This window comes from Oculina patagonica, chromosome 1 (genome assembly GCF_052425735.1).
Source record: "Oculina patagonica isolate OP01 chromosome 1, crgOcupat, whole genome shotgun sequence".
NCBI classification, from domain to species: domain Eukaryota; kingdom Metazoa; phylum Cnidaria; class Anthozoa; order Scleractinia; family Oculinidae; genus Oculina; species Oculina patagonica.
The window spans coordinates 10,585,803-10,609,818 of record NC_135758.1 but is presented as its reverse complement, the minus strand read 5'-3'; the positions used below and the strand labels follow the sequence as shown (position 1 = coordinate 10,609,818).

Sequence of the window (24,016 nt, the reverse complement as noted above, 5' to 3'; positions counted from 1 at the left end):
CTTCGTGGTAGATTATTATGTCATACTCGGCCGGTGAGTTACTTATGGAACTCATGTTATCTGAGGGCAACATATTGACTTCGTGGTAGAATATTACGTCATACTTGGCTGGTGAGTTACTTATGGAACTCATGTTATCTGAGGGCAGCATATTGACTTCGTGGTAGAATATTATGTCATACTTGGCCGGTGAGTTACTTATGGAACTCATGTTATCTAAGGGCAGCGTATTGACTTCGTGGTAGATTATTATGTCATACTTGGCTGGTGAGTTACTTATGGAACTCATTTTATCTAAGGGCAGCATAATGACTTCGTGGTAGATTATTATGTCATACTTGGCCGGTGAGTTACTTATGGAACTCATGTTATCTAAGGGCAGCGTATTGACTTCGTGGTAGAATATTATGTCATACTTGGCTGGTGAGTTACTTATGGAACTCATGTTATCTGAGGGCAGCATATTGACTTCGTGGTAGAATATTATGTCATACTTGGGTGGCGAGTTACTTATGGAGCTCATGTTATCTGAGGGCAGCAAATTGACTTCGTGGTAGATTATTATGTCATACTTGGCTGGTGAGTTACTTATGGAACTCATGTTATCTGAGGGCAGCATATTCACTTCGTGGTAGATTATTATGTCATACTTGGGTGGCGAGTTACTTATGGAACTCATGTTATCTGAGGGGAGCATATTGACTTCGTGGTAGAATATTATGTCATACTTGGGTGGCGAGTTACTTATGGAGCTCATGTTATCTGAGGGCAGCAAATTGACTTCGTGGTAGATTATTATGTCATACTTGGCTGGTGAGTTACTTATGGAACTCATGTTATCTGAGGGCAGCATATTCACTTCGTGGTAGATTATTATGTCATACTTGGGTGGTGAGTTACTTATGGAACTCATGTTATCTGAGGGCAGCATATTGACTTCGTGTTAGAATATTATGTCATACTTGGCCGGTGAGTTACTTATGGAGCTCATTTTATCTAAGGGCAGCATATTGACTTCGTGGTAGATTATTATGTCATACTTGGCTGGTGAGTTACTTATGGAACTCATGTTATCTGAGGGCAGCATTTTCACTTCGTGGTAGAATATTATGTCATACTTGGGTGGTGAGTTACTTATGGAACTCATGTTATCTGAGGGCAGCATTTTCACTTCGTGGTAGATTATTATGTCATACTTGGGTGGCGAGTTACTTATGGAACTCATGTTATCCGAGGGGAACATATTGACTTCGTGGTAGATTATTATGTCATACTTGGCTGGTGAGTTACTTATGGAACTCATGTTATCTGAGGGCAGCATATTGACTTCGTGGTAGAATATTATGTCATACTTGGCCGGTGAGTTACTTATGGAACTCATGTTATCTAAGGGCAGCGTATTGACTTCGTGGTAGATTATTATGTCATACTTGGGTGGTGAGTTACTTATGGAACTCATGTTATCTGAGGGCAACATATTGACTTCGTGGTAGAATATTATGTCATACTTGGCTGGTGAGTTACTTATGGAACTCATGTTATCTGAGGGCAGCATATTGACTTCGTGGTAGAATATTATGTCATACCTGGCCGGTGAGTTACTTATGGAACTCATGTTATCTAAGGGCAGCGTATTGATTTTGTGGTAGAATAATATGTCATACTTGGCTGGTGAGTTACTTATGGAGCTCATTTTATCTAAGGGCAGCATAATGACTTCGTGGTAGATTATTATGTCTTTCCTGGCTGGTGAGTTACTTATGGAGCTCATGTTATCTGAGGGCAGCATATTGACTTCGTGGTAGAATATTATGTCATACTTGGCCGGTGAGTTACTTATGGAACTCATGTTATCTAAGGGCAGCGTATTGACTTCGTGGTAGATTATTATGTCATACTCGGCCGGTGAGTTACTTATGGAACTCATGTTATCTGAGGGCAACATATTGACTTCGTGGTAGAATATTACGTCATACTTGGCTGGTGAGTTACTTATGGAACTCATGTTATCTGAGGGCAGCATATTGACTTCGTGGTAGAATATTATGTCATACTTGGCCGGTGAGTTACTTATGGAACTCATGTTATCTAAGGGCAGCGTATTGACTTCGTGGTAGATTATTATGTCATACTTGGCTGGTGAGTTACTTATGGAACTCATTTTATCTAAGGGCAGCATAATGACTTCGTGGTAGATTATTATGTCATACTTGGCCGGTGAGTTACTTATGGAACTCATGTTATCTAAGGGCAGCGTATTGACTTCGTGGTAGAATATTATGTCATACTTGGCTGGTGAGTTACTTATGGAACTCATGTTATCTGAGGGCAGCATATTCACTTCGTGGTAGATTATTATGTCATACTTGGGTGGCGAGTTACTTATGGAGCTCATGTTATCTGAGGGCAGCAAATTGACTTCGTGGTAGATTATTATGTCATACTTGGCTGGTGAGTTACTTATGGAACTCATGTTATCTGAGGCAGCATATTCACTTCGTGGTAGATTATTATGTCATACTTGGGTGGCGAGTTACTTATGGAACTCATGTTATCTGAGGGGAGCATATTGACTTCGTGGTAGATTTTTATGTCATACTTGGCTGGTGAGTTACTTATGGAACTCATGTTATCTGAGGGCAGCATATTGACTTCGTGTTAGAATATTATGTCATACTTGGCCGGTGAGTTACTTATGGAGCTCATTTTATCTAAGGGCAGCATATTGACTTCGTGGTAGATTATTATGTCATACTTGGCTGGTGAGTTACTTATGGAACTCATGTTATCTGAGGGCAGCATTTTCACTTCGTGGTAGAATATTATGTCATACTTGGGTGGTGAGTTACTTATGGAACTCATGTTATCTGAGGGCAGCATTTTCACTTCGTGGTAGATTATTATGTCATACTTGGCTGGTGAGTTACTTATGGAACTCATGTTATCTGAGGGCAGCATATTCACTTCGTGGTAGATTATTATGTCATACTTGGGTGGCGAGTTACTTATGGAACTCATGTTATCCGAGGGGAACATATTGACTTCGTGGTAGATTATTATGTCATACTTGGCTGGTGAGTTACTTATGGAACTCATGTTATCTGAGGGCAGCATATTGACTTCGTGGTAGAATATTATGTCATACTTGGCCGGTGAGTTACTTATGGAACTCATGTTATCTAAGGGCAGCGTATTGACTTCGTGGTAGAATATTATGTCATACTTGGCTGGTGAGTTACTTATGGAGCTCATTTTATCTAAGGGCAGCATAATGACTTCGTGGTAGATTATTATGTCTTTCCTGGCTGGTGAGTTACTTATGGAACTCATGTTATCTGAGGGCAGCATTTTCACTTCGTGGTAGAATATTATGTCATACTTGGGTGGTGAGTTACTTATGGAACTCATGTTATCTGAGGGCAGCATTTTCACTTCGTGGTAGATTATTATGTCATACTTGGCTGGTGAGTTACTTATGGAACTCATGTTATCTGAGGGCAGCATATTCACTTCGTGGTAGATTATTATGTCATACTTGGGTGGCGAGTTACTTATGGAACTCATGTTATCTAAGGGCAGCGTATTGACTTCGTGGTAGATTATTATGTCATACTTGGGTGGTGAGTTTCTTATGGAACTCATGTTATCTGAGGGCAACATATTGACTTCGTGGTAGAATATTATGTCATACTTGGCTGGTGAGTTACTTATGGAACTCATGTTATCTGAGGGCAGCATATTGACTTCGTGGTAGAATATTATGTCATACTTGGCCGGTGAGTTACTTATGGAACTCATGTTATCTAAGGGCAGCGTATTGACTTCGTGGTAGAATATTATGTCATACTTGGCTGGTGAGTTACTTATGGAGCTCATTTTATCTAAGGGCAGCATAATGACTTCGTGGTAGATTATTATGTCTTTCCTGGCTGGTGAGTTACTTATGGAGCTCATGTTATCTGAGGGCAGCATATTGACTTCGTGGTAGAATATTATGTCATACTTGGCCGGTGAGTTACTTATGGAACTCATGTTATCTAAGGGCAGCGTATTGACTTCGTGGTAGATTATTATGTCATACTCGGCCGGTGAGTTACTTATGGAACTCATGTTATCTGAGGGCAACATATTGACTTCGTGGTAGAATATTACGTCATACTTGGCTGGTGAGTTACTTATGGAACTCATGTTATCTGAGGGTAGCATATTGACTTCGTGGTAGAATATTATGTCATACTTGGCCGGTGAGTTACTTATGGAACTCATGTTATCTAAGGGCAGCGTATTGACTTCGTGGTAGATTATTATGTCATACTTGGCTGGTGAGTTACTTATGGAACTCATTTTATCTAAGGGCAGCATAATGACTTCGTGGTAGATTATTATGTCATACTTGGCCGGTGAGTTACTTATGGAACTCATGTTATCTAAGGGCAGCGTATTGACTTCGTGGTAGAATATTATGTCATACTTGGCTGGTGAGTTACTTATGGAACTCATGTTATCTGAGGGCAGCATATTCACTTCGTGGTGGAATATTATGTCATACTTGGCTGGTGAGTTACTTATGGAACTCATGTTATCTGAGGGCAGCATATTAACTTCGTGGTAGAATATTATGTCATACTTGGCTGGTGAGTTACTTATGGAACTCATGTTATCTGAGGGCAGCATATTCACTTCGTGGTGGAATATTATGTCATACTTGGCTGGTGAGTTACTTATGGAACTCATGTTATCTGAGGGCAGCATATTCACTTCGTGGTAGAATATTATGTCATACTTGGCTGGTGAGTTACTTATGGAACTCATGTTATCTGAGGGCAGCATATTAACTTCGTGGTAGAATATTATGTCATACTTGGCTGGTGAGTTACTTATGGAACTCATGTTATCTGAGGGCAGCATATTCACTTCGTGGTAGAATATTATGTCATACTTGGGTGGTGAGTTACTTATGGAGCTCATTTTATCTAAGGGCAGCATATTGACTTCGTGGTAGATTATTATGTCATACTTGGCTGGTGAGTTACTTATGGAACTTATGTTATTTGAGGGCAGCATATTCACTTCGTGGTAGATTATTATGTCGTACCTGGCTAGTGAGTTTCTTATAGGACTCATGTTAACTGAGGGCAGCGTATTGACCTCGTGTTAGATTATTATATCTGACTGGTTAGTTCTTGTGGAACTGACGTTATCTGTGGGCAGCATATTGACCTCGTGGTTTGTTGCTATGTCTTATCTGGCTGGTGAGTTCCTTATGGAACTCGTGTTATCAGTCCTGAGGGCAGCGCTTTGACCTCGTGGCAGATTATTATGTATAACCTGTTTCGTTCATGACGGGGGGAGGATTGTTCGGATTTTCGGATCAATAGATCAAACACGCCACGCCATGTTTTCACTTCGAGGAACAACAACATCCGGGACTTTATTGACGTCAGATCTTATACATATTAATGAGATCATCCTAACACCCCCACTTGATCTCTTCCTATGTATGTTCTAAAATCACATGAACACGGTCATATTGCTAAAATATAAACATACAGCTTACTATCAGTTGACAAATGAGTAAAACTATAACAAAATATAGAACTCTTGTACATTACTTCTACATTAAAACTCAAATGTCTTAAGAACCAAAAATATAACTCTTGAATTTTTGCAACTTAATCTTCGTAACTGGTTTGGTCATGACATAAGCAACCATATCGGCGGTGGGACAATACTTAATGATTACTTTGCCTGCATTCTGCACATTGCGAATAAAATGGTAGCGCACATCAATATGTTTGGATCTCTGTCGATTGATTGGATTCATGGACAAGGCAATTGTCCCCTGATTATCCTCAAAGATCAAAACAGGATCATTTACCTCACCAACATCATTCACTATCTGAATGAGATACATGCCCTCCTGAACTGCCGCTGCCAGGGCAATGTACTCAGCTTCACAAGATGAAGAGCTACTGTTGGCTGCTTTCTCGACTTCCAAGAGATAAGTGGACCAGCTTTATTCAAACTGAAGCAGTACCCACTGATGCTGCGTCTGTCATCTGTAGATGATGCCCAATCAGCATCACTATAGCCTATCAGTGTAAGACCATTGTCACATTTCCTATAGCACAGTTCAAAGTCAAGGGTCCCCTTTAAGTACCGCAGTACATGTTCAACTGCTACCCAGTGTTCCTTTGTGGGATTAGTTAGAAACTGAGACAGTTTAGTAACAACCCAGCATATGTCTGGTCTGGTGCATGTCATAGCATATACCAAGCTACCCACTGCTTCACGGTATCGCTTTGGATCAACAGGGTTTTCACTGCCAAACTCAAACTTCTGCTCAGAAGGTGTAGGTTTTGGTTTACAATCAGACATCTCAAATTTCTCAAGCACCTTACTGATATACCTCTTTTGGTCCATTTTTACAAAGCCATCACCTTGCTCAAAGTGAATACCCAAGAAATATGAAAGTCTACCCAGATCTTTCATATGAAACCTCTTGTTCAACATCTCTTTAGTTTTAGACAATAACACCATGTCGCTTGCTGCTATAATTATGTCATCCACCCAGACAAGCATAGCAACAAGTCCACTTCCAACCTGTTTGGTGTACACACAATTGTCAACAGGGCTTTGTACAAAATCATTCTCTTGCAAGAAACAGTGTAGTACATGGTTCCAATTCCTACCCGACTGCTTCAATCCATACAGAGATTTGTTCAACTTATACACAAGTTTCCCTTCACTCCCCGGGGGAACTTCAAAGCCCTCAGCTTGATCCATATAGATCTCACAATCAATAGGGGCATTGAGATATGCCGTCTTCACATCCATCTGATGCAAAATCAAATCGTGTTGTGCTGCCATTTGCATTAGCACACGCACTCATGTGAGATTAGCTGTTGGTGCAAACGTCTCCTGATAATCAACACCTCTCACTTGACTGTAACCCTTAGCAACATACCTTGCTTTGTAAGTTTTAGCACCATTGGAACTTTCTTTGATAGTGTACACCCAACGGCCCCCCACTGAATTTTTGCCCTCTGGCAAAGGAGACAAAGTAAATGTGTTATTCTCAGTTAGAGAATTCATCTCTTCCTTCATTGCTGCCTCCCAGTTACTAGACTCAGGTGATTCCATAGCCTCTTGGTAAGTTTGAGGGAAAGCAGAAAATTTGTAACAGTAATCTACACTCGTCAGTACCTGATCACTATCCTTCATGTTTGTGACATAATCTCTCAGGTAAGCTGGGGGTCTTCTCTCCCTCGTGGAGCGTCTCACACTTTCATCACGAGGCTGTGAAGTAGGACTAGGTTCATTCTCAGCCTTAGGTCCTTCAGCAAGTTCATCCAGACCCTCTCCGGATCTGTCAACATCAGATTCACTACAAGTATCAGGGTTAGTATTGTGTCGTGATGGCATGAAATCATCATCACCCAGTGGAATTTCAGTTTGGGTCTGTCGTTCAACATGTACCCCTCTCCTAGGGAACTTCACCACCCTGTACTTCATAATCTTGCCCGTCTCTGGGATTAACACCAGATAGGCAGGACTCTCTTTATCATACCCAAGGAAAATCCCTTTGGTGCACCTGGGATCCAATTTCTTCTTATTCTGCTTATATGCATAGCATTCAGATCCAAAAACTCTCATGTTTGACAAATTTGGCTTCTTGCCAGTGATAGCAAAGTATGCAGTTTGCTTAAGGCGGTTGTTAAAGCACCGATTGCGAATGTACGCAGCTGCCATTACCGCATAGGGCCAAAACCCTTTGCCCAGATTGGCTTGCAGGAGTAAACACCTTCCCATCTCAAACAAGGTTCTCCAGTGTCGCTCTGCCGTCCCATTTTGGTGGGGAGAATGGGGTGCAGACATTTCATGCTTTATCTTATTTTTCTCCAGCAGAGATTTAAATTCCTGAGAAATAAATTCACCACCATTATCCGATCTAATACATTTGACCTCTCCGTATGGTGCTGTGTCTGCTAAAAACTTCTTTGTTGCAGCTACAGTGTCACTCTTACGTTTCAGAAAATATACAAAAATTGCTCCTGAATAATCATCTGTAAAAGCTATGGAATATCTGAAACCCTCTCTAGAAGCTGGATCGATAGGTCCAGCCAAATCTGTATGAACTAATTCTAATGGTGCAGTAGCACGAGCATCAGGATTCCTATTCCTACTTTGGGTCATCTTTCCTTCAATACAAACATTACAATCTTGGGGTTTACTAGAACTACTATTACTTATTTTCATACCTTCCACTACACCTTTTAGTTTCAAGATGTCCTCATAATTACAGTGTCCTAGTATTTCATGCCAACCCTTCAGGTCACAAGTATAATTAACAGAGTCAGTGTCATTCTTGTCGAAGGTACTAAGATAGTACAGTCTACAATGCTTCTCGATGTTAAACTTGGTACCATCCTTGTAAACTAATTCAGCAGAGTCAGGATTGAAAGTCACTGAAGCACCTCTTTCAGTCGCAGCTTGCACTGAAAATATGTTCTGCGGGTATGCAGGAATGTATAACGCATTCTTCAGTGTTGCACTGACATACTTTCCAGTGGTATCCATGATGGTTATCTCAACATCCCCTCTCTTGAGTGCCACGTTGTTGGATCGTGTCCCATCTGCTAGCTCGATGTAGTGCTTTTCTGGTGTGAACTTGTCATCAAATTTGCTGAATTTAGACTCGTCATTGATGATGTGAGTGGTCGCACCGCAATCCACCAGTAGGGCATTTGGCTTCCCAGTAGTGTTCCCATTTACATAGGCATTGGTCTCAAATGCAAATGAATGCTCCACTTCCTCATCAGAATCCTCCAAAGTCTCAGAAGCCTGACTGACTTTGTCGGTCTTGTTCTTTCTTTTGCGTCGACATGTTCTGTCACTGTGTGATGAATTATGGCACGTGTTGCACCAGTGCCCCCGTCCGTTCCTGCCTTTGTCTTTATTACCACAGAAGCGAGCAATGTGCCCTGGCTGGCCACATTGAAAACAGGTGATATTCGGCTGGGATTCTTGCTTGTGTTCAGTTTTCATAACTGAGTGATTTCCCGTCGCTATACTCGCTCGCTCTATGTCTTCGAAGCTTCGTAAGGCCACTTTAAATTCGCCAAATGTTTGTTCTTTCTCGCTCTGAGTAATAACGACAACAAACGGCTTGTATTCTTCTGGTAGGCCTTTCAGTACCATCGCTATGAGAAGGCTATCCGTCACGGTTTCACCGGCATTTTTAAGAGCTGTCGCCGCGGTCTCTGCTCGTATGACATAGTCTGTCACTGTCTCGTGTGCTGACTTCACAAGCGAGGTCAGTTCCGTGTACAACGAGATCACTCTCGGCTTGCCTGTACCAGCGTAGTGTGCTCTTAAAATCTTTAATGCTTTCCTCCCGTCATCCTGTGCATCTCTCATTACAAGGGAAAGGATTTTGTCGTCTAGAAATTGTATTAACTCCGCGAAAGCTTCTTCATTCTTGGCTGCATTAACGTCCTCAAATTCAGCCGTAGTGATCGTATCCTTTAACTTTTGCAATCGCATGTATCCGAGAAACTTGACTTCCCATTGCTCATATTTCCGTTCATCCCCATCGAAGAGTAGTCTCCCGTACCTTGACCTGGGCCCATAACCTGTTTCGTTCATGACGGGGGGAGGATTGTTCGGATTTTCGGATCAATAGATCAAACACGCCACGCCATGTTTTCACTTCGAGGAACAACAACATCCGGGACTTTATTGACGTCAGATCTTATACATATTAATGAGATCATCCTAACATAACCTTGCTATTAAGTTCCTTATGGAAACCATGTTATCTGAGGCCAGCGTATTGACTTCTTGGTAGATTAGTATGCCGTACCTGACTGGTGAGTTCCTTACGGAACTTATGCTTCATTTGCGATGTAGAGTTCCGAATTCAAATCCATATCAGTCGGTTAATATTTTATGTGATCAAGAAAACCCATGGAAAATGTGAGTCATACCTTACCCTTCACCATCTGGCATTTCAAACTATGTGGGTGTTCGTTTTTTTTCGTGCGACTTATAATTTGTCGCTTCTTTCTATTTCAAATCTCGTTCTGATATCAAGGTTTTTTTCTTTTAATCCGCTCAATTTGGTTACCGAACATTTTGAAGAAAGCAAAAGGCTTAATAAATGTACGTTACAGATTTCCGTTTCCAAAAATAAACTTTTATAAGATTTTTTTTTAAATTTGCATTGACATTTTTTTGTTGCTAGGGACCACTTCTCATAAAAAAAATAAAGAAAAGCTTTTCTTTCAACTAATTAAATTTGCCAAACTTTATTTGCCACATTACAAATTTCTCTTTCTATTTAATCTGTTTGTGGGATCGTTTGGATGACACAATTCAGCAACAGCGTTTGAAATTGCTTCTGCTAGCAAACTAAATTATATTGTGAAACTGAAACTGAATTTTGCGTTGAAAACTACGCGTTATTTAAAATGAATCTCGTGTTACGCTTGCGTAATCTGGGGGCAACATTAGAAAGAGCAACTGTCCTGATTTGCTTAGAAAAATACTCGTTATTTCACTAATTTATAATATTTGACTTGAAACAAGGATTTCTCTAACAATAATTGGCAAAATGAACCGCATGCCGGGTAAAGCTGCTTTTCCAAGAACACCACTGTTCGACATTGCATCCCGGAGCTCTGGATCCGAAATCGATATAAATAGGCATTCAACATCGCTCAACCCCGCTGTAAGACAATAACCCTCTTTTTAAGAAGTGCGATCACAAATCAAAGTCCCATTCATTGGTACTTTTCCTCTAGAAACGAGCTGCTTTGAAATATTTTTGAACAGCTTAGTCGTTTCGTTTCCATAAATAAAACTACTCGTAACAATAAGAACATTTAACACTGCTCTAAGGCACTGACCACCAACAACTGAGCGAACTCCTCTTAATACGCACCGACCAGCACAGTAAGAATATCCTTCAGATGAAACACCGATTACTTCAAATTCTCTTACTGAGATCCCTAAGATTAAATTGTTTTAATTGGATTTTTGCTACGGCTAGAATAACATTGGTTATAATTTACCCGGAAAACGAGTAAAATGAAAACCAGTAATAGCGATTATATCTGATCCATACAAAAAACCCAACATAGTGCTAAGAAGCTGTTTTTTATAAGATAAATTTTGGGTTATTTTAAGGTTGTCTCATGTCGGTCCTTTACACCCTCTTAGGTCTGCCCAGAAGTCAAAGTTAGCCCACCCCTGTCTTTGTCTAGGTCGTTTAAAGCTTCTTTTGCTTTGACGGTTGTAATGTTTCTATATCATTGCTGTCCTTGAACCTCGGCAAAAGTTTAAATTATGATTTATTACCCTTAAAACTGTCTCTCTCGTCGTTTTCATTGGGTTATCATCATTTAACTTGTTTGCCTTGTCGGTATTTTCAGGTTTGGGTTTGAAGCTAAGTGGTATTCTCAGTTCCCTGATCGCACGGTCCAAGAACCCAAACTTGTCTCCATTTAGGTATCAGCCAGATTCACTTGGGTCTCAAAGCAGAAAGTAGAAACTGATAGCTAGAGAAAAAAATATAGTTGATGTCCTTGGAAAAAAGAAACTCTTCGTTACCTTCCCAATAAGCAGGCGAGGTTACGTCCAAAACGTAGTTTAAAAGTTAAGAAAAACATTCGGCTTTGAACCTACCCAGCCAAGTTGTTTTCGACAAAGTTGTTTTCGACAGTTAGTTAGTTGCTATCGGCATAACAACAGCTGTTTTGCCTTCTGTATGGTGTTGTTGATGGCTTCGCGAATTCCTTGAATTCTCCAAGCGAACAGCATTGGGTTTAATAAAGAGTTAATGCAAACTATGGTCCAAGAAATCTCAAAGATCGATGAAGGTATTTTTAATCGAAGAGCACACATTACTAGGTAACACATTGCAAAAATGAGATACACACAAAACATGTTCATAAATGATTTTTTCAAGCGATTGATGTTTACCGACTCGTCGTTGTAAATTAAAGAACTTGTGTCTGATTGTGAATCTGCATTTGGTGATGCCGGACTATGCGATAAATTATGTAGTAAAGTATTCCATTGGCGATGATGATGATAATAGCCGCTGGAACAAGACTTGACTTACTTGACTTTTTTGCCAAAGCCCTAAGTGGGCATAGGGCCGGACATTCTCCTCCGCCATGCTGGACGGTCGCGGGCACCCACCGCTGCCTCGTTCCACGAGCCGAAACCCAAAGCCGCTCTTTCTCTTTCCGCAGTTCTTCGCCAAGTCTCCCTCGGTCTGCCACGACTTCGCCTTCCCTCTGGGGCCCATGTTAATGCCGTCTTGGGATGTTTGGAACAAGAATAGGGTTGCAATCTTCCTTTCCCAACCAAATTCCAATCGATACCAAAGTTGCGACCCCCAACCATATAATTCCAAGGAGAAATACTGTTCGTTTGACGGTAACAAGTTCTTTGTATCTCAAGTGAAGATGAAGGGCAAAAACATGTCGATGCTAAGAAGCGTTACGTTGCAAAATGATACGGCACACAAAACGGATCCAACGAAGAAATGAACGTTTCTGAATATTCCAAGGTTTTTCTCTGTATTAGTGCACGGTACAAACTTCAAAGCGATATAAAGTGGTTGAACAATAACATCAACACACAAGTTGGTCAAGGCGAGGTCAAACAGCAGAATATTAGATGGTGAAACTAGCGATGGAGTTCGTGCAATTGCGACAAGAACCAGTGTATTTCCGACAATGGTAAAGATGCAAAGAGGAACATTTAAAGCTGCATTTACGATGAGAAGGGTCGAATTCAAATCCATGTCAATTGGTTAGTGTTTGATTTGGATCAAGAAAATATATGAAAACAGAAAAACACGTGTGTAAAATAACATTCACCATCTGGCAGAAAACTTCGTGGGTGTTCGCTTATTGCATAGCTTATTTTTATTGCGAAGATTAAATTAATTTTGCTGATTTACAAAAGCTTTTTTCTCTTTTTTGGGGCGCGCGTAAACGCTTTTCCGTTCTCGTTCAAGATTTCAATACCTTTTTATTCTTCTGTTCAATTTGGTTACCAAGCAATTAATAGGACGCATAAGGCTGAATAAATGTATGTTACAGAGTTCGGTTTCCAAAAACAAAATTTTATAACATTTCTTTTTCCTGTGAAGAGACATTTTCAATTACAACGGCCCAGCTGTACTTCAGTTTGCATCTTTTGTGGGAAAACTTCCCTGAGGAATACTTCTCAGACAGTGATGTGACAGTGATGCCTTATGCTAATTTCTGACTGAACCCCAGTAAGGACTGCTGACAGTAGAGACCAAGAACGCGCCATCAGCAACGCATTTGGCTGAAAGATACCCTTTGGTAATTAAAAATTCGTTATAAAAAGTTCCTGCGTTTATTTTTTATTTTTGAGAAATTTAGCACGGTTATCCTTCCGATCAAACGCCCGAAATAAGGCGCAAGGACGAAGCCCAGCCTAGTCTTAAATTCTTTGATTGCAGTCAACCGTTAAACAACAAAGGAACTACGTAACTAAACTTCTTCACTTGAAAATTGCGAAATTGATCGAGTCGTCAAATTTTAACTTTCAGCTATTATTTTGAAAATAACCACCAGCAAGTCATCCTCGCAGACCCAGGGGCAGTTAGTGGGGGCGGGGGAAAGTCTATACGGTCGAAAAAAAATTGGCGAAGAAACTGCTCCTGGGTCTCCGAGGATGCCAGCAAGTCATAGCGGAACTAACTGCGAATGGATAAACCTTGTCACGGTCTTGGACGCCATCGTGACCGGTAGACAACGCCGTCAGAAATTAAAGTGTTTGTATGGGAATCCGATGGCAAAGATTAAAAAAAAAAATAGAATTCTGAACAACTTTATATACTAGGCAAAAAATTTTATTCACCAAATCAAAAGGATGTAGCTGGGCTGGGAAGCGTTCATATACGTTTTCAATTTCCCATCTGACACTTGTCTGTAACCGGAACATAAATCCGCTTAAAAAATAAATAAAGACAAAAGACTCAACAGGGAACCTCATAAATTATATGGACATAAATTACATGATTTGAACAACAGCTGAACATGGCGTCGTCGGTACTTGTCACGATTTACAATTCCCTTAGCCTTGGAAATTTTATGCTGCTGTTTCTTCTGCTGCTAATGTTACATTACCTGATGGTTTTCTATGAGTTCAGGAACATGCCGCCTGGTCCACGTTTAGCAACTGTCCCTGTTTTAGGGAACGTGTTTTCGCTCGATGCCACGGCGGAGAATCTTAGCGACACTTTCCAAAGGTCAGTAAAGTAACACAGTGGCGTTTTGATCGATTCTCATTGATCACGTAAACAAAAACTGTTCCACGGTTGTAGTGTGCGAACAATAGAGAAAACTTTTAGCATTAGGGCACGATGCAGAGGCTGTTAACATGTTCTTCTAGTAAGAGCGTGAGGGTTTCTCAAGTCCTTCTCCATTCTTTTGTATGCTCCTAAATTTATGTAACATATAGTGACCAAAATGGAAATAAACTTAATCATGATTGATTTCAAGCAAAAATCCCTCACAGCTTTATTTAACTTTGCTATGTCAAAGGTGGACGTCAATTCAGCACAATGAACCGAATTACCAAGCGCACTACCTTAATTTACGCTAAAATTAATATGAATTTGTTTAAAAGATCTTTGAGAAGTGGCCATCATGCTAACCGTTTTCAAGCAGTCACATCCAGCGCATCGAAGTCGTATCGTCATATCTCGCAAAATCAACAGCAAACTACAAAATTGTATAATTATGCGAATTTAGCCATCTCAGATATCTTAAGTGTAACGGAACCTGTATACTAAAAATACCACGAAGTAGACTCGAAGTTTATGATATTTGTTCGATAATTTCTTAAATTTCAGTTCTACTCAGCGCATAAATAGGAGCGTTTGCTCACCCAATGCGATAAATTATCAGAAACCAAATTCACAATACAGACATACAGAATAGTAGAAGGTGTGCATACCGCCTCAACAACACAGGACACACACAGGAGTTCCAGAATAGTGTGATGGCTCTTCAACAACAGTCAATGTCTAATCCGATACTTGTGTTTACATTTACAATACATATGCTTTTGTTAAATTTGATTGGCATACATGCTTTTATTAAGATTACATGTCACGAGTTGCGTTACCTTGAAATGGATAAATGTTTTGCGACACACTTAACAATTTAGTTTTGCGATACTTACATCAGTGAAGTGGAAATGGTAAATATACACTGTGCAAACCAAGACTGAAAACATTGTATCCCACACACGTACCCTTAGCGTACTATTTTTTGTTCGTTTTTGCTTAAAGGTCTGCTCTGTCAGCGCTCGTTACATCCAGTTTTGTTATTGACTTTTCTGATTTACTGAATTCATGTGACTTTATTTTTTCTGGAAGAGGGTGAATATCAATCAAACTGGTGAGCCAAAATATTTTGTGGACCTAAAAGGAAACATTTAGGTCGTTATCGGCGAAGAAGCCAGAAACAGAGCGATTTGTCATTGATTCAATGCGATTGTTTTTGCTCCCCGCCTTGAATAAAAGAGCGAAATTAAAATTATGCGAGAAATGGCGCACTGGATAAAGTGACAAGCCTTGTGTTTACTTTATGCGGATGTCATGGATAATTGTCTCTACAAGCGCGGCCCTAACCGCAATGTTTAATATTGTACAAGTTTTGTGACAAATTTTCGGTAACATTTTGAAACATTTCAGAAGTTTGTTTCAAGAGCGACCCGGCCTAAGTGAGGAGATCTAGAGAATTGCCGTCTAGTCGCAAAAGACGTCGAAAAAATAGGTTCAATGCTCCTGTCTCGTAATTTGACATAACAAGCTGGTGTATGTGTGAAACACCAAGGCATCGAATACTGAGAAGCATGTATTTTGAAAGAAATCGCTTGTAGAATTGTTATGTCAGAAGGAGAACGACAATAGATGGTGACAAGTCTTGATTTTGAATATGACCTGAGCTGTATCAGATATCAGATATCACAATGTTAGATATCATGATATTAGATATCACTCACCGTTCTTCCATTGAATAATTTAGACATTGCCCCCACCTCTCTTGGTGTATTAATTTACACTCTCCCCTCCACCCTCACACACACACTTCAGTTCCAGAACCTCTCCTGATAATTATTGCACGGTCCCTTTGATTCAACAAAATCCCTGACTGATAAGGTTGTTCTAGACTATGACTAGTTGTAATTAGATGTGTTAAGTTTGAGATCAAACTTGGGCCAAGTTCAGTCTGGGCATATTCTCTACCCTGGATCAGAAGTGTCAAATTTTGAAAAAAAAATTCTCTTGCATCGACGACCTCAATCGATGAACTGTTTTTTTTTTTGTTTTCCGTTTCTAATACGGCATATGCTTTTTTTTGCGCCGACACCTAAGTAGACATAAACCAGGTGCTGATGACCCATTTGATAAGGATTGAATCATCATTATTGATCCTGTGGCCTGTTTCTTTCACTTGATTTTCAGTCTCAGAGAAAGATATGGTCGTATTTTTGCTCTGAAACTTGGCAGCTACAAGTGTGTTATGGCGTCATCTCCTGGGGCTGTTAATGAGATGTTAGTAAAGAAATCTGTTGAATACGCCGGAAGACCACTAACTTATGCTTTGTACAATCAATCCCTAGGTAAGTAACTGAAGTATAAGAATTTCAAGGGAATACCTTATTATGGGAAAATAACGCTTCATGAAATTAACACGAATTTCAAAAATATGCGTTAATTAAAGTCGCTTTTTTGTTAACGTTAAATTCGATTCCGTACCGTTAATTAAGTTCATTTCCATGACCTTGCATCCATGCATCCTTGGTTTTGGCCCCAATTTCGGGTTACAGTTTGCCGGTATATAAGCACGCGCCGACAAGCGTAATTTCGCCTTTCATTGATTGTGTTACGGCAAAAAAGGTGTTTTCAGTTAATTACATTAATTCTGGACTTCCTGACATCAAATTCAGGTACAAGAAGGGTCGTTTAAAATTAAAATAAAAGGGCTTATACAGGACTAATGGAGAATGTAGAAAGTTTCGTTTAATCAATCAGTAATTAGCTTTTTTATTTGTATTTTTAGCTTTTGGTGCCTTTAGGTGACTTCAGCCACAGATATAGACAGCTGTTTTTGTTTAAACGGTGTAAGAAGATTTATATGCAAGTCGTTGTTTTGCAATTGGTTGTTTGAATGAAGGGGCTAAGATGTGTGTCTACTTATTTTGCACTACTTACTGCATCTGAGATGGTTGTTTGCGGGGAATTCAAACATGACACTCAATCCAACAGTTTGAAAGCAACAAAAATAAAATTTGGTTGATGACGCCTTCAAAATTTTCTTTCACCTTTTACAACAAACGCTTTCTTATTAGTTCCATAATTGTTGCTGGCCACACAAGTGTGGTTACCTTCCTCCTAAAACTTACTGCTTGCATGCATTGTTGTTTTATTCAACGGCACTGTAAAGTTCAGTATCAGTAGCAGTGCGGAGAATATGGAAGAAAATTCAGTATCTGAACACGAAAAATATTTACCTGGAATTGCTCGCACTTCAGGATCTTGCATTACCTTTGGTGGCACAAGCATGATACTGTTTTTTTTTTTTTAATCAGTAAGCGTTAGAAAGGCGTTTTAAAATTGTTAGCTATACCATTGACTTCTTATCTTTAAGGTGGCCTTACAAGACACTCTAGCTATTATGCCCGATAATTGTGTTGATCTGACCAGCACTTAACAACAAACAATTCCTCTTTTCGTTACATACGATCCAAACAACGAGGTCAGAAACATCATAATCAAGAACTGGGACCTACTGAAGTCTGACTCTGAAATTAGAGGTGTTTTCACTCCCAGAAAACCCTATGTGCCTATCGCCATGATGGCAATCAGAGTGACTCCTTGGTGCGTAGCGGTCTCTCCACAACCGAAGCAGTGGATAAGGAGTCAGGATATATCACCATTCACATAACGTGGTAATATGCATGAAGCCTACATTATATTATATGAGAACCAACTGTGGTGAGAAAATGAAATGAATAAAATGATCTTCACTTTATCCTGCAACTAAAGCAATTTCCTTGTACACTGACAATTAAAATAATTTCATTCATCAGTATTTACATACAGTTTGTTTTATTATCAGAAAAGAAAGCAAATAATAGAACTGCGCAGTTTGTGCGTGTTTGATCACTGATCAAAGTTTTGACATAGAACAATACATTTAACCGATGCGAAATATATAAGGATTCAGTAATAAAAAAAAGCTTTATTGAATACACAGCGTTGCAAAGCACACAGTGACGGCCCTGTATTAAAGTCGATTTTAAAATGTTGACAAGAAGGCACTTATCATCTTGCAACTGGAGTCGGGTTAACATCTGTTTGCTCAAAATATTACCTCTTAAAATGAATAAATAACAAACACTCCGAGTGATCGAACAATCACCAAAACTAAAAAAAAATATTACCGACTTATATTTGAATATGAAAAGAAAACAAAATATACACTGACTATGAGTCTTATTTCATTTAGTCGATGAGTTTTTAATCCAATCGATTTACAGTAAAAGATAGTCCTTTGCTGAGCGTAATAAAACAAAGTTGCGTCATAGAGACATAACGGGTGTCCTTTTGAATAGAGTATTATGAAACGCTGACAGCTTAGAACTCATTAGGAGTACTATTGGCTCATGTGCCGTAATTATACCGTCAGTTGTGCAAACAGAGATGAATAAAAACCCATTGGCAGAAGGAAAAACACAATGTTAACAACAAAAGCCGTTCACCTGCTCTCGTGTTTTGCACTAAAATCATCGCAAGCTTTGATGAAGCGATCGAGAAACGAATTGAAGAAATGAATAAATCGGGAAGCGATACCAACGATTGCCTGTTTTTAGACGTAGTCAGCACAACACATGATGGTTTCACACTGGCGATCGAAATTTCTATGCTCGTTGTGAACTCACTGTTCTCAATAATAGCGGCGATAGCGAACGCTCTTATAACACACGTCATCTATAGAACGCCCTCGTTACAATCGCCGTCAAGCGTTCTACTTTGCAACCTTGCCTTGGCAGATTTTGTTACTGGACTTGTTACCCAGCCTTCATTTGTCGTCTACAAAACCGCAGAGTTGATGGGTAACACCAAGTTAGTCTGCAATGCAAGAATTCTTCACTGGGTTGCCGGTTTCACATGTACGGGTGTATCCGTGGTGACGATCGCGTCCATCGCAATTGACAAATTTCTTGCGTTGCATTTGCACTTGAGATACAACGAAATTGTGACAAACATGCGAGTTGCAAAGGTGGTAGTATTTATCTGGTTGTGCTGTGTAACTATTGTTATTTCCGTGTTTTTCGGCCATTCTGATAAATACTGGACTTTTCTTCCGCTTCCTATGCTTTTATTATCATTATTGGTCACCGCCGTGTGTTATTTACAGATATTCAGTATTTTGCGCCGGCACCAACGACAAATACAGGCTACAGAGAGGGTCGTATCGCAGCCCAAAACTACCACTTTAGATCTGAAGAAATACAAGAAATCTGCCTTGACCATGGGATACGTCGTCATTTTGTTCATTTGCAGTAACATACCGTTTCTAACTGCGATGGTTGTCCGTGTTGTCATTGGATACAGTTCAAGCGTCAAACTTGCCTACGAAATTGGAGGCACAATCATGTATATCAATTCTACTCTTAATCCTGTCTTGTATCTCGTGCGAATGAAGGATGTTCGTAGAGCAGCTTTCACTTTGATAAGGAGAGTTTTTTCGGGACAGGAGCTAGTCACTCAATTCAGTTCACAAACAAGTGCATCTTAAGGGCGTCTGTATGCAAAACTGATAGAGAATCCCGCAACAAAACGGAAAATTCGAATTTTATGTTTTTTTCGACAGCTCCTTTTGCTAAAAAAAATCACAAACAATTTTTAAGGTTACAACGCGTTTGTTAACAATCTGAAAATTCGAAATACTCCGTAGCTGCCGACAATGGAAGATGGAATTTTCGCCACACATAGTACTTTCAAAATAATACGCGGCCGCTAGAGTACAGAAAGAAGAAAACTTGCCTTGTTTTTTATTCTTTTTAACACAGTTTGTAATTCATCAGCCTTTGGCTTTTGTCGAGCTCATTATCATCTAGAAATAAATAGGTTTTGTCTACTCACTTTACCTATTTACTGAATACAGTCGAACCCCTATTAAGCGGCCACCCCCTATTAAGCGGCCAGTTACTAAAGTCCCGAAAATATTGTCAGTATAATACTGTAAATAAAACCCCTTTTAAGCGGCCACCCCTATTAAGCGGCCACGGCCACCTTTCTTCCGTCCCGATGAGCGTTCTTCTATTGTTTTTACCTCTATTTAGCGGCCAATAAGAATGTAATATACGATATTTAAATAAATTTCCAACAAGCTCAGATCGTGACGGCCGATATTTCATTCAAACACAGGTTTATTGTCGTCTTCATGTGATTTCGTTATTCCTTTTCACCTTATTTAGTATTGAAATAATGTAACCTTCTTAAAAGACCTTATGCTAATTTCTGACAAACCCCTATTAAGCGGCCAACCTCTATTAAGCGGCCAGTTGCCATTTCCCCGAGTGTGGCCGCTTAATAGGGGTTCTACTGTAATACACGACTTTAGTAAGGAAAATAATTAAAATAAGGTTTTTGTGAAGATACTGTTTTCTTATCATTTACGGAGAAACTGTTCCTGAAAAACTGAAATGGTCAATTCTGAATAAAACTTATTACTGAGCTATATAAGCTATGTCGTATCTTTCTGAACATAATCGCAATAGAAATGAACCTCTTAGCCCGTTAATACAGACACCAATGGGACATACCAAAGTGTTCGTATTATCGAGGTGTCTGTATTAAGCGGCCGCGGGCTGTCAGATAAAAAGTCAAGGACACATGTTTCACGGACACAAAGACGAAGGTAGACATTTTTACGGCAACAAAACGTTATTTAATTGTATTTTAACTGTTCTTAGTGTAAACTACAAACACCTTTTGGTCATTTTTCATACTACATGAGTAAAAGCTAATTTTATAGTACTGTTCTTACAAATGCCGTGACTTGACTTTATACAAAGAATAAAGGAGAAGTTTTAACAGCAGCAAAACGCTGTTTTTATTGCAACTGACTTTACAGTGCGGCTACTGTAACCGGGGTCACCCAGACAAAGTTAACCAATCACAAAGCAGAACTGAAACAAAAGATTTCTACTTTTTTAGCTTCAGCCAATGAAATGTCGAGTACAGAACAAAGAAATTGCAACTTCTTCGTTGCCACGAAGAAGTTTGGCCGTATGGCAGCGATGAATTTTCAATTAATTTCAATTGCATCCGTTTTGAACTTGAGTGGTTGTGACAGCAACATTTGGAAGGCAAATATTAGCGATGTTTATGTAAGAGAAATTCGAAACTGTGTAAAAACTGGGAAAGAAACGAATGTATCGTCTGTGTCAATGGTGCGTGGCGGAGTTCGCTCGTGACAATTTCAAGTTTTCTCTACGGCATGAACTGGAGTTTTGGTAGCTGTACCATTTGGAAAATAAATACACGCGATGCTAGCGAGGGAAGACATTCTGCGCTGTATAACGCACCAGTGAAAGCGACGGTCATAGGTTAGGAAAAGTGCGTGGCGTATTTGCAAACAACGAAAACACGGCTTGTTTACCAGCGTGATAAATTTAGTTTTCTGCTATGTCCGATCGTTGAGTTCCACCGAAAGCGTATCGGCCGTATACATCCGAAAGTTTCAGCAATTCAGCTAGCTTGAATAAACACGCAAAAAAAATTCAACCGTTGAAATGAATTCGTTCGGAACGTTTTTTCTTCAACATGCATTTCACTGAAATCAGTCGATTCAACAAACATGAACAGCAAACAACAACAACTCTGATTGCATCGAAATAGATCCTCGTGAAGTCACAATACAACAAATATCGTTAGCACATGTTTCAACTTCAAAATGGTATTGATAATTTGTCGAATGCAAGTTCCTGGACTGATAAAACTATATAAAGACTATAAATGGCGATAAAGGTCACCTTGATAAGTAAACAAACAGTCTAATAATAAACGCAACGATAAAGTACTTGACATGTTTATTTGTCTTTTGTTACTACTGCAGGGCTAATACGTGAGACTTTCTGAGCTTGAGCTGCTGTTGTGGAAAACACTTTGTTGTAGCGGGTTAATCGTGTTCCTCTGGAACCTTCAATTAGAAATGGCAAACGCCAATCATTGCTTTCATCGAATGGGATTTTACTCCCTAGCGCTTTCTTTAATGTCATCAAATCTCTATCAAGTAGAAGACGATCCGTTCCAGCATACTTCATTGCATTAGCTTTCTTTAACCTTGGCCTCATTATGGCAAAGAAGCTGTTTGAAGCCTTTTCACGAGCGGCTATGAAGCTAAGGAGGTCATCCTTGGACTTCTGCTTCCGTTTCTCCAGACTCTTTATAAGGTCTTGAAGCTCTGTTATTGCAGATTTGAATTCCGGATGTTTAGTTTGAAGGCTGCAGTTGCTTATTCCAGGACATGGCGGGTTTTTACAGGTCCCTTTCGTATGCCCAGGGAAGTGGCAATTTGAGCATGTCTTGGCTCGTTTTGGCGCCATATCATCATATCCATTCGCTTGTGCTTGTAACCGCGAGAACTCGTGCTTCGCGCTGGTGATTCTTGTTTGTAGAAACTGGATGTCACTTGTCATGCCTTCTTGTTTGTTTTCGAGGAAGCCGGCTGGTTTGCTAGGTTCACTTCCTTGAGTTGTTGGCCGGATGTAAACTGGTGGTGTGTTGCCTGTGTTTGTAGCTGTTGTTGGCGCCTGTGGCATAGTCGTGTCCTTCATTGACCCAACAACCCCAACTTGTTTAATCTCTTTTACTAAGATTTTTTTCTTCGCGTATGTTAGCTTTCGCGGAGATGGAAAAAAGACATCTAAATCAGACGCTTCAACATACTTTAGTGACTCTTTAGTTGTAAACCCTCGTTCTTCAAAGTCTTTGGAAAACTGCTTCAGGTCTAAACCACAAGAAATCGAACCGAGCCAGCGCGAAACTTCGCTCTCTTCCATGGCGTATCAGTTCAAAAGACCAAGTACTCTATGTGAAAGTTTCTTATAAGCGGGAAAAGAGCGGGAGTTTAACCTATGAACCTATCAAAACAATAACTCTGAGACTCTTAAGCCAATCAAATGTCTCCTTTGTGCATAGTGCCTTATACAGATCCCTACAGCTTACGTTGTCTCGCGCGATCAGATACAGGAGTTACAGAACGCGATAAGACGCCAGTAACGAGAAATTGCCAGCAGAATATCGGTGGAAAACGCTGTTGTGAAGGGTCACCACGCTTATTTGTCGGATGTCAATGTTGGACATATTTATGATTGTTTTCCAGAGGCAAACAACGTACACGATCCTCACGCAATATCAGTGGTGAATGCCCATAGCGCCGTCGGACATCTTCCTGCTGGCTTTGCCGATTGCATTTACAGCCTTTTTGCAGAACTGAAAGAAAATGTCACTGTTCTTTGGTAGGAAATGGTTTTCACTGATCGTTACTTTCGTGATGTTTTGTGATAGTTACTGGAGTAGTGTGACAAAGACAAAGTTTGATATAGTTTAATGTTCCCAACCCATGAAGTCAAAACAAGACAACAAGTTCAGTGGGAGAAAAGGGGTAAGGGATGAAGTGCTCGAGTTTCCAATCAGAATCATCAATAGGAATCATGCAGGGTACATGTATCACAGGTTAGTTGGTTGGCAACGAGAGACTGGAATCCTCTCCTTCCTTTCAGGACTGGAAGCCCTAGTTCCCAAGAACCTGGGGTCCTAATCTCTAGGACCCTTGGGAACAAACACAACCACATGCCCTGGTTCCCAAGAACCTGGGGTCCTAATCTCTAGGACCCTTGGGAACGTTCCCAAGAACCTGGGGTCCTAATCTCTAGGACC

General features: G+C 40.0%; 2 protein-coding genes across 2 annotated transcripts in view; both read left to right on the top strand.

Moving 5' to 3' along the window:
• Positions 1–20,466, top strand: part of LOC144656441 (histamine H2 receptor-like) — a 93,016-nt gene extending 72,550 nt beyond the window's left edge. The window contains exon 2 of the mRNA XM_078516666.1: positions 18,871–20,466. Coding sequence (XP_078372792.1) covers positions 18,894–19,865 — 972 coding nt within the window. The 5' untranslated portion in view covers positions 18,871–18,893 and the 3' untranslated portion in view covers positions 19,866–20,466. The remainder of the gene's footprint in view (positions 1–18,870) is intronic.
• Positions 17,362–24,016, top strand: part of LOC144655960 (uncharacterized) — a 41,148-nt gene continuing 34,493 nt past the window's right edge. The window contains exon 1 of the mRNA XM_078516163.1: positions 17,362–18,012. The gene's annotated coding sequence lies outside the window, so the exon portion shown is untranslated. The remainder of the gene's footprint in view (positions 18,013–24,016) is intronic.